Source organism: Salvelinus namaycush, chromosome 18, assembly GCF_016432855.1.
Source record: "Salvelinus namaycush isolate Seneca chromosome 18, SaNama_1.0, whole genome shotgun sequence".
NCBI lineage: Eukaryota > Metazoa > Chordata > Actinopteri > Salmoniformes > Salmonidae > Salvelinus > Salvelinus namaycush.
In genome coordinates, this window is record NC_052324.1 from 10,296,490 (window position 1) to 10,311,753 (window position 15,264).

Consider the following 15,264-nt stretch of genomic DNA (forward strand, 5'->3'; position numbering starts at 1 on the left):
CTCCATATTAATGCCCATGATTTTGGAATGAGATGTTCCACGAACAGGTGTCCACATACTTTTGGTAATGTACTGTACATTCTTTCCCCTTTATGTCAATGGTGTTATGAGAGCCACACAACAGGTGCCCAAGCCAGAGTTTCAGCTTCTTCTACCTTTAGCCCACAATCCTTGCCTCCTTCTGCAGAGCACACAAATCCAGTCCAACTGCTACACCAGGTGGCTTTCACCACTAAACCGCTCCAGCAATTATCTACACTGGATTCCTGTCACAGTTAAAGAGCAACCCAGTGCTAAGCAGACTGTTTGCCCACTTCTCAGTGACAGCCGCAGGGAATTCAGAATGGATCTCTCTCGCTCTCGCACACACACTGGAGGAGAACCCCGAACTTTGATCCCCTTTCACTGACCAATCGGTTTCTTGTGTGTTTTTGAGACAATCCAACATTCTATCCTCAATGACAACAGAGGGTTTTTCCTCTCTGCTAGAGTGGAAGCCCTCCACTGATCTCCCCTTTAAGCTGTGGTTTGATGGCATTAGGAAGCTAAGCAGCTCCATCGATGAGGTTCAGACACCCTGACTGTGAGTGGCTGGGGATCACTGACCTCTCTCCTGAAGATGACCTGGCCAGTTTATTCACTGAGTCAGAGTCCAGTTGACATTGTTAAGTCCAATCAGAAGGACATCTGTGGACCTGCACTGACCGAAATAGATGGGAAGGATGAGGAAGAGACAGAAAGTGTGTGTTGCGGAAATGGAGAGGAGAGGTCATGTAAGAGGAGACGAGTCGAGACGAAAGGACCAGGATGATGAAACTAGAAAGGCAGTTGAGCCCAGAGATTTGGACGGTGCCTTAGTCCACAAAAATGCCCAACTGCATTGGTGTAGATGGGGAGCATTAAGCCATGTACTGTATGGGAAGCTAGTGTTTAGAGCTGCTATTCCCTCAACTGGTGAGATGCGTTTCCTCGCTTGACTAAAATGAATGTGAAGGAAGCTCCTGATACAACATCTGGAAAACAGCAGCCTAATTATACCAGAGACAAAACAGGCCGCACAAGACCCTCACCTGTCCCAGCATGGGCCACTGCCTACTGTTTTAAATCTGTGCGGGCACACACACACCATTTCAAACTGTATTATGTTCATAGCACTATAAAAAAAAGCTGTTCAGATCAGCATAAATTAGAATGTAATCAAAAACCTTTTTTGAAAAATATTGTAATTCCCTGAAAGGATGACAGAGGATTACCATACGCACACCTTATTTTGAAGAATCCTCCAAGACCTGCAGTGGCATGAAAACAGGAGAATGGAGATTATTGCATGTGGGCATAGCGAAAACAGGATGAAATCGCTACCCTTTGGGAGCACAGGACGGGGGCTGAAGCTACCAGGACTCATGTAAAATTAATGACACAGGACAAAACTGACCAAAGCTGCACGTTAGTGACAATACATTAACTCTACACCGGTAGGATAAATATGGTGACATATGATCTAAGCTAAACATTTATTTTAACCTACTGCAAATAGTGTACCAACTTGAAGTCCTTACTATAGCGCACTCCACTCCACTGCTGTGCTGTAACCTGCACTGCTATTTTTAGTTCCGGCTGTTTGTGCATTTTAAAATTAGCAAATGCAATGTGGGGCAGGATTATATCTAATATGTTGCGACCATTACTGTTGAAAAGAGTACTTGTAATTAATCATTTGAGCTCAGTGATGCCTCACTTCAGTTATGGACACTGTCTGGCTCCTCTCTTCGTCTTTCAATGTGTGTATAATTACATCAGTAGTGGGTCGAGATTTGTTGTTTTGCTTAGCTCCCTCCCTCCTTCCCTCCTCTGCTCATTAAGCGATGCTACATACAGAGTGCACTCCCCTCCCAGCACCAGCTAACATCATGCATGGCGGGGAGGGGGGAGGGGGGGGGCAAAGCACTGACTAAAAATGCAACGGCATCTCCTGTGGGCCTAGTGGCTGAAATGTGCTCTAAATCATTCATGAGCCGGAAAGCTTTCCAACGAAAGCCAGCATACTCAATCTGGGGATGGCTTATTCTAATCAATGATGTTGCTTTCCGAAAGGAAAGCATGAAAAACGTTGTCAATTGAGTGCACTCCTTCAATATCTAAAGTACAAAGCATGTAATTGATGTAAAATAGGCCACACACTGTATAATATTGCACTGTAAGAGTCATGGCAAGTCTAAATATGTGACTGTGTCTAGCTGTATTGGGTAGCCCTTTGGTAATGGGCCACTCATGGCACATTTACCTTTCCATAAGATGAATGGTCAGATCACTGGAGGAACGATAATTTACCAAAGAGCTTCTTGCCATAGAAGCACGTCGACACGGAGTCTTCATTCTTCAACAGCACAGTCAACAGGAGGCCACTTTACATTTCATAAAATGTTCATGACTAGACTACTTTGGGGCCAAAGAGAGGCCAACAAGTCTTTCACGTTAAAATGGTCAATGGTCATTAAGAATCCTATTGTGGCTGATCAGCATTTCTTGAAGTAGTAGGCTTACCAGTATGCCAACAGCCACACCATCCTGCTGCATCCCTGGCTTCCGTCTAAAGCTAAGCAGGGTTGGACCTGGTCAGGGCTTGGATGTGAGAATGCATGGCAAAATCAAGTTGCTGCTGGAATTGATGTTGGAGAGCCAGTTGAGGGGTGTAAGGTGAACAAATTCCCCTGGGGGGAAGTGATGAGGACTCTACCCTGCAAAGGGTGCCTTTCATTGGACGAGACTTAAACCCTGACTGTCTGTCCGGACATCCTGTGGTCTCCAAATATCCCTTATCACTCAAAGCAAGAGATAGGATGATACCCATATCCTGGCTAAAGTCCCAACCTGGCTCATGCCATCATAGCTCTCTCTAATTATCCCCAGCTTCAATTTGGCAAAATCCAGGCTAACCTCTCCACTACCACATCCAATGTGTGGTTAGTAATCTGGCACAAAAAAAGCTGCGATTACCACTACACAGGTGGATGCTACATATTGCGGCATGTTTAGTTGCAATGCGATGATCATAATTACCATTGGTGATATTTAGGATGTTAGAAGTGACTTGTCTCTTACCACAAAGACAGATGCTCAAATCAGAGTGAGTGATTGACAAGTCTAAGGCTATATAACAATTGATAACCAGGAGTTTCAGATTACACACTATACAATTGTACATGGTATGCTTTGTGATCATGGTTTGATCGTCCTCTCTTCATGGGTTCCAAAAGTACGACCCAGCTGGACAAATCATACATTTGCTTATTTTACAATCAAGCCCTCAGCTAGATTCCCACAGCAACATTGTCAGCCTCTCTTATAGAAATTAATCTCACCCATGTCAGCACTCTCCCCAAAAAACAGGAGCATACCATATATATACAGTATATATACATACACACACAAGCTTACAGCTTTAGAGGATACAAAATACTACATATAAATGTACATTTATAACCTTAAAGTTACTATTCATATGAGCTAATGGTGTTGCATCACTCATATTGCTAGTGTTAAACAGTGTTATAAATAAAGGATATCAGTCAAGGTGTGAGTCCCTGTAGGGAGGCACAAACACAATAACAAACCTAATCTAATGATATTGTTTGAGACAGACAAAATTTACTTGGTTAAATAACCTGATATACTGTAGTGTAGACTTAGTGTGTTTCATTCTGAAAACAGCAGGTCAAAGCAAAACATATTTGTTTTATTGAATATTGCTGCTGCTATATTTTTTCATTTAGTCATATTTAATATTTATAGAAAATATAAATAGTATGTTTATTTTATTATTAAGTTATTCTATAGCACTATTCTGTTCTAATCTATTCTATTGGTTTATACAACGGTTGGGTCTAATCCTGGATGCTGATTGGATAAAACCGCATTCCAGCTGATGTCTATTCCACAAATTACCACCAGCTAAAGCTATTGCGTTGAGGGGGGGGGGGGGGCTCTTGTAGCTGAATGGAAGCAACTCCCCGCAGCAATGTTGGTGGAGGCTGTTGCAGCAGCAAAGGGACCAACTCTTGGCCATGGTAGTGTATCTATTGAGGCAGTGATTCCAAAATAAATGTAATAGTATTTTGAAGTCTTGTTTGCATTTTCACTATAGTAACAAGAAGCCTACTGAAAGTAGGTTTCAACTCTTATGTCCTGAGACCTTTTATTCCTGTCATCTTGTTCGAGATCAAAGTTTCTCATCTCATATCTAGGATCAGATACCCTAACGATATCTAATATTTCTAGAAAACCTTCCATGTCAGTTTTTCATCACTCTTTTTGATAGACAAAACTTCAAAGTGTAGGCCTATAAAAATCATCTAAGTATAAAACTAGTGCTGGCGTTACACCAACTGAATTCAAACTTACCAGGGTACAGAACCTTTCCGGGGGGTTGCCGCAAGTGATGCCAGGAGGATCCACCCTAATTTGCATGAACTCCTTCATAGCCATTGGTTTTGGCTGGCACGCATAAAACTCCCATGTTGGTCCATCGTCCGTACTAAACAGCGACTTACATATGTCATACTGGCCAAGTGTCAGAGTAACAAAGTGCAAAAGAAAAAGCACCTGTGAGAGCATGGCACTCGTAGAGACCACACCCATGGTCCAAGACCAAGAGTCCGGAGGGAAGAGGGAAGTGGTGCCACCGTCGGTCCACACAGGGAGAGGATCAGCTTGGAATCCGGTTGGTTTTCATGTTGGGAGAGACACCTGCCGCTTGCAGGATACAGCCTTACAACTCTCCTGGTTTTGTATACCTGCCTAAATAAGTTACACGTACTTCTGTTTTGAAGTATTTATCTTATTTTAAAAACAAGTAAATTAAAGTGTTACTTTAAATTATAGTTACAATAACTTGTTGTATTAGAAATGTATACAATGCTAATCTTTCTCAGATCGACACCCTTTGGTACTCCAGGCAAGCCATGCTAAAAGCAGTCGATATGTCCATGAGTAGACCATTGAGAATATTCCCGCTGTCCACTCAGAAGCTCGCTAGATAAGATTTTGTTGTGTTTTCATGTCAGTCAAAGGAAGTATTTACATGCTCCATCGTTGGCTATATTGAGAAGGAGAAAATACAAAAATTTATTAAACATTTAACTTTTGGGGGGAAATTGCCACTCACATTTCCAGACAAAAAAGGCAATCTAAAACTATATCTAATAGGCTACTGCTACTATACAGACTATTTTATTTCGTTTCTACAACTAGCAATTAGGTTAAACATATCTTTCATTAGAGGAACTTGAACCCATTTGACATCTGTTAATTAATATCGGTAGGCTATACCGTAGCTTAAAAATAATATTGTAACCTTTCACGTTTGTTTTCACAACCAATTCTATATTCACAAGACTACCCTAATTAATGAATTTCCAAACAAAACTGCAAGTAAAAAAAGATATACCCTAGTCCCCACAGACGGATGTCTGTTGCGCTCTTGGCTTTGCCAACTATTGCCATCAGAGGTAACATAACTGTCGATAACTTCTCACAGGCAGATGGTGACAGACCTAGGCTGTAGTCTACAATTGGCAAATAAAAATAAGTAATTTGATCAACTTGGATCATGTTTGGACTTGTCCTATAATGTGGACAACTGATGTTCTCGACGTTGATGCTCTTTCCAAACCTCTGAAATTCTCTGAAGTGTGTAGCCTAATGCTGCTTTCAAATGTAGGCTATAATGGTTGATAAGAAATAACTGTGGCAAGTCACTGGTTGCAAGATTATAAGCATTAGTCCTATACAATTTTCAATTTTGAAGGTGCACGGTTACAACAGTTACTATCCTCTATGTTCACGGAGGAACTCGAACACTTACCAAATTGGTCCGGGAAAATATGATCATTCTGTCATGGGTGGATCCTTTGCAAAAGTGTTATCAGCATTCTAAAGCCTCAGCATTGGTTCGTCGTTGAAATAAAGCTTAACGTTACCGTATTCTCTTCTGTAAGAGGATTAGATGAGATGCTCTCCCCTTCTGTTTGTTTCCCTTCTGTTTTTATACTTTTGAGGAAAGCAGTGCGTTAGGATGGTATCCTATACATCCCGTACGCACAATAGTTGACTTCTTGTTCGAAATATATTATATTTCAATACTTTTTCAGAAGTGGTACTGCCTCAATTAATGTTCCGTTACTTTTTGCGATTTCGGTTGTGTCCTAGGCGCTCAAGGGCAGAAGGAAAAAGCTCGCTCTCTCTCTCTCTCTCTCGACCTCACTTTCCCCTATGCATAAACACACTCGCTTATTTCATAAATTCCCTCCTGCCATTGTTCTCCAGCTCTCTTTTCGTTTCCTTATTTAGCTATCAGTATCTGATTTGCAAACTACGCGTGTGTGTGTGAAGCAGGTACGCAACTTTTACCGGTCAGAAATATAACCACCCCATGAGCCGATCAGGCTACCCGTCCTGCTTAAAGGAGCAGCTCAAAAATCACTCAAGGCAGACATAAGGAGCTCTAGTTTTCGCTAAGCAATAGGCTAACACAAAACTGTTTAACAGTTAAACAACTTGAAGTTCCTATATGGCTCTTAAAAGCATAGCGTATGCATCTTCAACACAGTGCAGGCGTCCTCAATTTTGTAACGTTCTCTCTTGAGCGGATGGTCAGCGGCCAGAATATAGGTATAAATACATTTGTACACTGCAAATTGACTGCAAGAACACCAAACAGATATAGTATTTGACAAAAACAGAATCATTTCAAACCTGGATTACATTGGGATACGATAGCATATGCCTCTATTGATGCGTGGGAATAATTGGGAACGGATATCCTAAGTTAAAATCCATTTGAGCTGATTTCCTGGTGATTTTACAGTGAAATTTATACATATAAAAAATAGCCAATTTATAGGATATATATATCTCAGATCACTTGGGTGGCCAAATAAAATCAACCAATCCCCAACAGGGAGCCGTGTGCCAAATTTGGCCCCTGGTTGATTTTATTTGGCCACCCAAGTTCTGAGCAAAACATATATTGCCTATAAAATTGGCTATATATTTTTAGCAAACTATAACTTATGCTATTTACATGTACATTGTTGACAATTGCATTAGCCTACTTAATACCCAATTCAGCTGGATAGTAAAAACACATTTTAAAAAAGCAGCCAAAACCCTTAATTTGCAACTTTTGGATGGGTGTAATTGAAGTAACAGCATCAAAGCCTAAGGGGGCTTCCCATGGAAGAACACTAAATTGAGCTGTCCATGGTCCTGATGCGTGGCCACAGACCAATGGGTGTAAATAGCCTACACATTTCTACAGGTCATCTGAGGCCAAATTATTGTCAGACAGACAGACACTGCACAACTTTTGTAGACAGCAATATAAAGGGTAGTTAAAAATGATTTAAGAAGTAGTTGAATGGGAAAATGTATACTGGCAGTTAGCAAATGAGAAGACAGCAGGTACGGAAAGCGTGAACTACATTTCCCTTGCTACGCACTGCATCTCGATGACGGTGTTTATGCGACGTTCATCTCAGCGTGCGAAGAAAATGGCGGACGCAATGAACGTTGGTGTGAATTTAGAAGCATTTTCTCAAGCAATAAGTGCTATTCAAGCACTTCGTTCAAGTGTAACAAGGGTTTTTGACTCTCTGAAAGATGGGATGAAAAACAAAGAAACCCTCGAAGGACGCGAAAAGGTTTTTATTACCGAGTTTCAAGATAACCTGCAGTCTGTGAATCGCGACTTGAAGTGAGTAGCTGTAACGTTAAGTGCTAATGTTAACTAGGTAAATCTTTGCTGTAACACACAAGTTAGCGTGCTAGATAGTTGGATAACATTCAATCCTCACGCCTAAAGAGTTAATTTCCAACTAGCTAGTATCCATGACTTGGCTGAAGTGTAAATGGTGTGTGTGCGCAACGTTAGCCTAGTTTTACAGACCATTGCTAAATAGTGTGCGCGCGCAAGTGAAATTTATCATAGCAACTAACGTTAGCTAGCTAGCTAGTTAAAAAAAAAAAAAGTACTGACATTCTTGTAGGCACCTATTTCGAATGCATTTTAAAGTCTAGGCCTACACATTGTGAAACGTGTAGCTAGCTAAGTTCACATTACTTTGACGTGGAAGCAAAGTTAAACTCCCAGAAGGAATGGTCTAATGTGCCTCAATGCTGCAAAAGTTTTTTTTCTACACTGAACAAAAATATAAACGCAACATGTACATGTTGGTCCCATGTTTCATGAGCTGAAATAAAATATCCCAGAAATGTTCCATATGCACAAAAATCTTATTTCCCTCAAATTGTGCATCCAAATTTGTTTACATCCCTGTTATTTTGCATTTCTCAAGATAATCCATCCACCTGACAGGTGTGGCATACAGCTTGCTTAAGTATTCACCCCCTTGGCATTTTTCCTATTTTGTTACCTTACAACCTGGAATTAAAACAGATTTTTTGGGGGGGTTGTATCATTTGAGTTACACAACATGCTTACGACTTTGTAAATGCAAAATATTTTTTGTGGAACAAACAAGAGAAGACAAAAAACAGAAGTTGAGCGTGCATAACTATTCACCCTCCAAAGTCAATACTTTGTAGAGCCACATTTTGCAGCAATTACAGCTGCAAGTCTCTTGGGGTATGTCTCTATAAGCTCGGCACATCTAGCCACTGGGATTTTTGCCCATTCATCAAGGCAAAACTGCTCCAGCTCCTTCAAGTTTGATTGTTTCCGCTGATGTACAGCAATCTTTAAGTCATACCACAGATTCTCAATTGGATTGAGGTCTGGGCTTTGACTAGGCCATTTAAATGTTTCCCCTTAAACCTCGAGTGTTGCTTTAGCAGTATGCCTAGGGTCATTGTCCTGCTGGAAGTTAAACCTCTGTTTCAGTCTCAAATCTCTGGAAGACTGAAACAGGTTTCCCTCAAGAATTTCCCTGTATTTAGCGCCATCATCCCTTACCAGTTTCCCAGTCCCTGCCGATGGAAAAACATCCCCACAGCATGATGCTGCCACCACCATGCGTCACTGTGTGGATGGTGTTCTCAGGGTGATGAGGTGTTGGGTGTGTATCAGATAGTTTTCCTTGATGTCCAAAAAGCTCTTTGTCTCATCTGACCAGAGTAACTTCTTCCATATGTCTGGGGAGTCTCCCACATGCCTTTTGGCGAACACACAGTTTGCTTATTTTTTTCTTTAAGCAATGGCTTTTTCCTGGCCAGTCTTCCGTAAAGCCCAGCTCTGTGGAGTGTACGGCTTAAATTGGTTCTATGGACAGATACTCCAATCTCCGCTGTGGAGCTTTGCAGCTCCTTCAGGGTTATCTTTGGTCTCTTTGTTGCATCTGATTAAATGCCCTTCTTGTCTGGTCCATGAGTTTTGGTGGGTGGCCCTCTCTTGGCAGGTTTGTTTTGGTGCCATATTCTTTCAATAAAGAAAAAAAATGGATTCAATGGTACTCTGTGGGATGTTCAAATTTTGATATTGTTTTATTACCCAACCCTTATCTGTACTTCTCCACAACTTTGTCGCTGACCTGTTTTGAGAGCTCCTTGGTCTTCATGGTGCCACTAGCTTAGTGGTTGCAGACTTTGGGGCCTTTCAGAACAGCTGTATATATACTGAGATCATGTGACACTTAGATTGCACACAGGTGGATGTTATTTATCTAATTATGTGACTTCTGAAGGTAATTGGTTGCACCAGATCTTATTTAGGGGCTTCATAGCAAAGGGGGTGAATACGTATGCATGCACCACTTCAATTTTTTTTGTAATTTTTGTTTACATTTTATTTTTTAAATTTCACTTCACCAATTTGGACTATTTTGTGTGTGTCCATTACATGAAATTCAAATAAATATCCATTTAAATTACAGGTTTTAATGCAATAAAATAGGAAAAACGCCAAGGGGGATGAATACTTTTGCGAGGCACTGTATCAAGAAGCTGATTAAAGAGCATGATCCTTAAACAGGTGTAGGGTTCCACATTTTGGAGGTGGGAATTAACAGGAATATATGGGAATTAACAGAAATATATGCAAATGTAATATTAATACTATTTACATGTAGATGTTTTTTTGCATTGGCTATATTTACCATATCATATGGGGACAGAAACATAAAACTTTTACCTTTTAATGAGTAGACATAATTGCAGATGATTAAAGCCTTCCATAGTTAACCTGTTATGGCTGCAAGCCCGATATCGGTACACCTATGACAACATCCCCCCACCCCCCCCACACTGATTAGCATCGCTAGCATAGCGTCACAATTAAATAGTAGCATCTAAATATCATTAAATCACAAGTCCAAGACACCAGATGAAAGATACAGATCTTGTGAATAAACCCATCATTTCTGTTTTTTAAAATGTTTTACAGGGAAGACACAATATGTAAATCTATTAGCTAACCACGTTAGCAAAATACACCATTTTTCTTTGTCCACCATTTTTTCTCTCCACCACTAGCTATCACCAATTCGGCCAAATAAAGATATTGATAGCCACTAACCAAGAAAAAACCTCATCAGATGACAGTCTGATAACATATTTATTGTATAGGATAGGTTTTGTTAGAAAAATGTGCATATTTCAGGTAGAAATCATAGTTTACAATTGCACCCACCATCACAACTCGACTAGAATTACTACAGAGAGCAACGTGTTTTACCAATTTACTCATCATAAAACATTTCATAAAAATATACAGCTCACAGCAATGGAAAGACACAGATCTTGTGAATTCAGACAATATTTCAGATGTTCTAAGTGTTTTACAGCGAAAACACAATAAATCGTTATATTAGCATACCACATATGCAAACGTTACCCCAGCATGAATTCAAGCCAAAGAGAGCGATATCGTTATCATCGCCAAAATATATTAATTTTTTCACTAACCTTCTCAGAATTCTTCCGATGACACTCCTGTAACATCATATTACAACATACATATAGAGTTTGTTTGAAAATGTGCATATTTAGCCATAAAAAAACGTGGTTATACAATGAAAATAGTAGCAAAACAAGCCTGAAAATGTCGGTCGCCATCTTTCAGAGTGATCTAGTTTAATCAATAGCTAATCATATACTTGACTAAAAAATACAGGGTTGACAGGAATCGAAAGACAAATTAGTTCTTAATGCAATCGCTGAATTACATTTCTAAAATTATCCTTACTGTGCAATACAGGGTTCGCCAAGCGAAGCTATACCAAACAAAATGGCGGAATATGCGTTTAAAATTTTTCGACAGAACAACGATTTATCATATTAAATATTTCTTACTGTGAGGTGATCTTCCATCAGAATCTTGGGCAATGTATCCTTTCTTGGGTCTAATCTTCTTTTGGTCGAAAGATGTCCTCTGTCCGTCGAAATGCCCACTAACGTTCGACCGGGACCCCGAAACGTGCCCAAAGCTTCAAAGAGCATCACATAGAACTGCCTCAAAATCGCACTAAACGGATATAAATTGCTATAAAACGGTTTAAATTAACTACCGTATGATGTTTTTAACACCTCTAACGAGTAAAAACATGACCGGCGAAATATTACTGGCTAAACCCAAGCTTGGAAAGAGAGCAGGTCCAACGTACATCGTGCGTCAGGCGCAGCAGGAAAAGAACGGTACTTCCGGTATTTCTTGTTTTATACAGGCCATGATTGCACAATCGACTCCATTCAAAGCGTCACCACGTACTGACATCCAGGGGAAGACGTAAGCAGTGTTTGTATCCTCATAGCATTTACAGGGACCTTAAAACCGACCCCAGATCAGGGGCCAAGATTTCTGAAATCTGACTCCCTGTCAGGAAAAGTGCTGTAGAAGGAGCTGTGTTTCACTCAGAGACAAAATTCCAACGGCTATAGAAACTAGAGAGTGTTTTCTATCCAATAATAACAATAATATGCATATTGTACGAGCAAGAATTGAGTACGAGGCCGTTTGAAATGGGCACCCTTAATCAGAGCTACTCAATACTGCCCCTGCAGCCCAAAGAAGTTAAGAATTTAACTTTAATTAAATGAGTTGACTCTTCACATGGGATGATTTCACTGGACAACAAAAGAAAGGGAATATTGATTGATCCCCAATGATCCATCGCATCTCCAAAAAACGTTTTCAACATCTGTAAAATGAGTCTACAAACTAAAGCTTTAGTTGTTTTCCTCTCAGGCTCCCATGTCTTCTCCCTGGACCTCCTCAATGTCCACCTCTTGAACATCAGACTCTGAGGCCTCATCTTTACCGTCACTTTCCAACCTTGTTGAGGATGGCTTGTTGTCAGGCTCAAAAAGCCTAAAATTTGCCCGGATGGCCACCAATTTTTCAACCCTTGTATTGGTCAGCCTGTTGTGTGGTTTCCCAAACAAGGACTAGTTGCGCTCTGAGGCGTCTGATGTTGGTGGGATTTGGAGGATGATGGAGGCAACAGGGGAAAGAGCCTCAGATCCACTAAGTCCCTTCCACCAGGTGGCTGATGAGATATGTTGCTACGACTGCCATATTGCATCTCCATCCCAAAGCCTTTGCTTGGAAGTGTATTTCGCCGGACTGCCAAGAACTTTGCCCTCATCCAGGCCAAGGTGGCGAGACATGGTCGTGATGACACCATAGGCCTTGTTGATCTCTGCACCAGACAGGATGCTCTTGCCAGCATATTTGGGGTCCAACATGTACGCTGCGGCGTGTATGGGCTTCAGGCAGAAGTCTTCACGCTTTTTGATGTATTTCAGAACTGCAGTTTCCTCTGCTTGGAGCAACAGTGAAGTGGGCAGGGCAGTACGGATTTCTTGTCTTACATCTGCAAGCAGAGTCTGAACATCAGACAGGATGGCACTGTCTCCCGCAATCCGTGCAATGGCTACTGCTATAGGTTTCAGGAGTTTCAGGCTGCTTACCACTCTCTCCCAAAATACATCATCCAGGAGGATCCTCTTGATGGGGCTGTCTATATCGGCAGACTGTGATATGGCCATTTCTTGGAGAGACTCTTTTCCCTCTAGGAGACTTTCAAACATGATGACAACACCACCCCAATGGGTGTTGCTGGGCAGCTTCAATGTGGTGCTCTTATTCTTCTCAGGTAGATTGCTGCTACAACCCTTCACATACCTAACCATTTCCTTGGCTCTCTTGTAGAGTGTATCCATTGTTTTCAGTGCCATGATGTCCTTGAGGAGCAGATTCAATGCATGAGCAGCACAGCCAATGGGTGTGATGTGAGGGTAGGACTCCTCCACTTTAGACCAAGCAGCCTTCATGTTTGCAGCATTGTCTGTCACCAGTGCAAATACCTTCTGTGGTCCAAGATAAATGATGACTGCCTTCAGTTCAATACACATTGTCTGTATGCATCAGAGGTGAACCAGTTGCATACAGAGCTCGAGCAAAACATTCATCAGCATTTCTCTGACTATGTTCCTCTATTCAGTCAAAAACTTCTGATTCCAAGAGGACCATGAGCTGTTGCTATCGATAAGGTGTGTGATTCATAATTTTCACCTCGAATAGGAGTAGAGGGATTTTTGTCAGAGGTTGCTTGTTCTGAGGGAACTTTATGCACTTGGCCAGATGATTCTGCATCTTGTTTGCATTCTTCACATGTGATTTGGCACAGTATTTGCAAATGTACACAGCTTTTCCTTCTACATTAGCTGCAGTGAAATGTCATCACACATCCAGATAGTGCCCTTGTCATTTTCCAGTAAAGATTAGAAAAACATTAGTGAACAAAACCCAAATACAATCTCATGTACAGATAAATAGTTAAGCAGTTAGATTAAACAACTCCTTTGTAAGATAAATGTTTTAAAATGCAATGTATGGAAACAGGTGAATTAACTCTCCTGAGTTAGCAGGTTCAAGCAAGGTAAAACCCACATAGTAGCAAAAACTAACTAGCAGAAATTGTTAGAAAGGATTTAAACACACTTTGCTGTAGGCTACTTACTATAGGCTATTTACTAGTTAACAAAAAGTAATGTATGTCATATAAAATATATTCACCCCACCCAGTATTGTAATCAAAACTTACCAGAAAGCATGTAGTCCTTGGCTCAGACAGTGTAGTAGTGTGGGCTCAATAGCATCTCATTAGTGTGCAAGATCTTGAGAATCAGCTGTACAGTCATGGGCAAAAGTTTTGAGAATGACACAAATATTAATTTTCACAAAGTCTGCTCCCTCAGTTTGTATGATGGCAATTTGCATATACTCCAGAATGTTATGAAGAGTGATCAGATGAATTGCAATTAATTGCAAAGTCCCTCTTTGCCATGCAAATGAACTGAATCCCCAAAAACCTTTTCCACTACATTTCAGCCCTGCCACAAAAGTACCAGCTGACATCATGTCAGTGATTCTCTCGTTAAGACAGGTGTGAGTGTTGATGAGGACAAGGCTGGAGATCACTCTGTCATGCTGATTTGAGTTCGAATAACAGACTGGAAGCTTCAAAAGGAGGGTGGTGCTTGGAATCATTGTTCTTCCTCTGTCAACCATGGTTACCTGCAAGGAAACAGGTGCCGTCATCATTGCTTTGCACAAAAAGGACTTCACAGGCAAGGATATTGCTGCCAGTAAGATTGCACCTAAATCAACCATTTATCGGATCATCAAGAACTTCAAGGAGAGCGGTTCAATTGTTGTGAAGAATGCTTCAGGGCGCCCAAGAAAGTCCAGCAAGCGCCAGGACCGTCTCCTAAAGTTGATTCAGCTGCGGGATCGGGGCACCACCAGTACAGAGCTTGCTCAGGAATGGCAGCAGGCAGGTGTGAGTGCATCTGCACGCACAGTGAGGCGAAGACTTTTGGAGGATGGCCTGGTGTCAAGAAGGGCAGCAAAGAAGCCACTTCTCTCCAGGAAAAACATCAGGGACAGACTGATATTCTGCAACAGGTACAGGGATTGGACTGCTGAGGACTGGGGTAAAGTCATTTTCTCTGATGAATCCCCTTTCCGATTGTTTGGGGCATCCGGTAAAAAGCTTGTCCGGAGAAGACAAGGTGAGCGCTACCATCAGTCCTGTGTCATGCCAACAGTAAAGCATCCTGAGACCATTCATGTGTGGGGTTGCTTCTCAGCCAAGGGAGTGGGCTCACTCACAATTATGCCTAAGAACACAGCAATGAATAAAGAATGGTACCAACACATCCTCCGAGAGCAACTTCTCCCAACCATCCAGGAACAGTTTGGTGACGAACAATGCCTTTTCCAGCATGATGGAGCAACGTGCCATAAGG

The 15,264-nt window shown here is 41.3% G+C and overlaps 2 protein-coding genes across 2 annotated transcripts in view; one reads left to right on the forward strand and one right to left on the reverse strand.

Moving 5' to 3' along the window:
- Window positions 1-4,638, reverse strand: part of LOC120063530 (netrin-G2-like) — a 48,449-nt gene extending 43,811 nt beyond the window's left edge. The window contains exon 1 of the mRNA XM_039013896.1: window positions 4,402-4,638. Coding sequence (XP_038869824.1) covers window positions 4,402-4,638 — 237 coding nt within the window. The remainder of the gene's footprint in view (window positions 1-4,401) is intronic.
- Window positions 4,639-7,549: 2,911 nt separating this feature from the next.
- LOC120063059 (mediator of RNA polymerase II transcription subunit 27-like) overlaps window positions 7,550-15,264 on the forward strand; it is a 90,437-nt gene continuing 82,722 nt past the window's right edge. The window contains exon 1 of the mRNA XM_039013186.1: window positions 7,550-7,753. Coding sequence (XP_038869114.1) covers window positions 7,551-7,753 — 203 coding nt within the window. The 5' untranslated portion in view covers window position 7,550. The remainder of the gene's footprint in view (window positions 7,754-15,264) is intronic.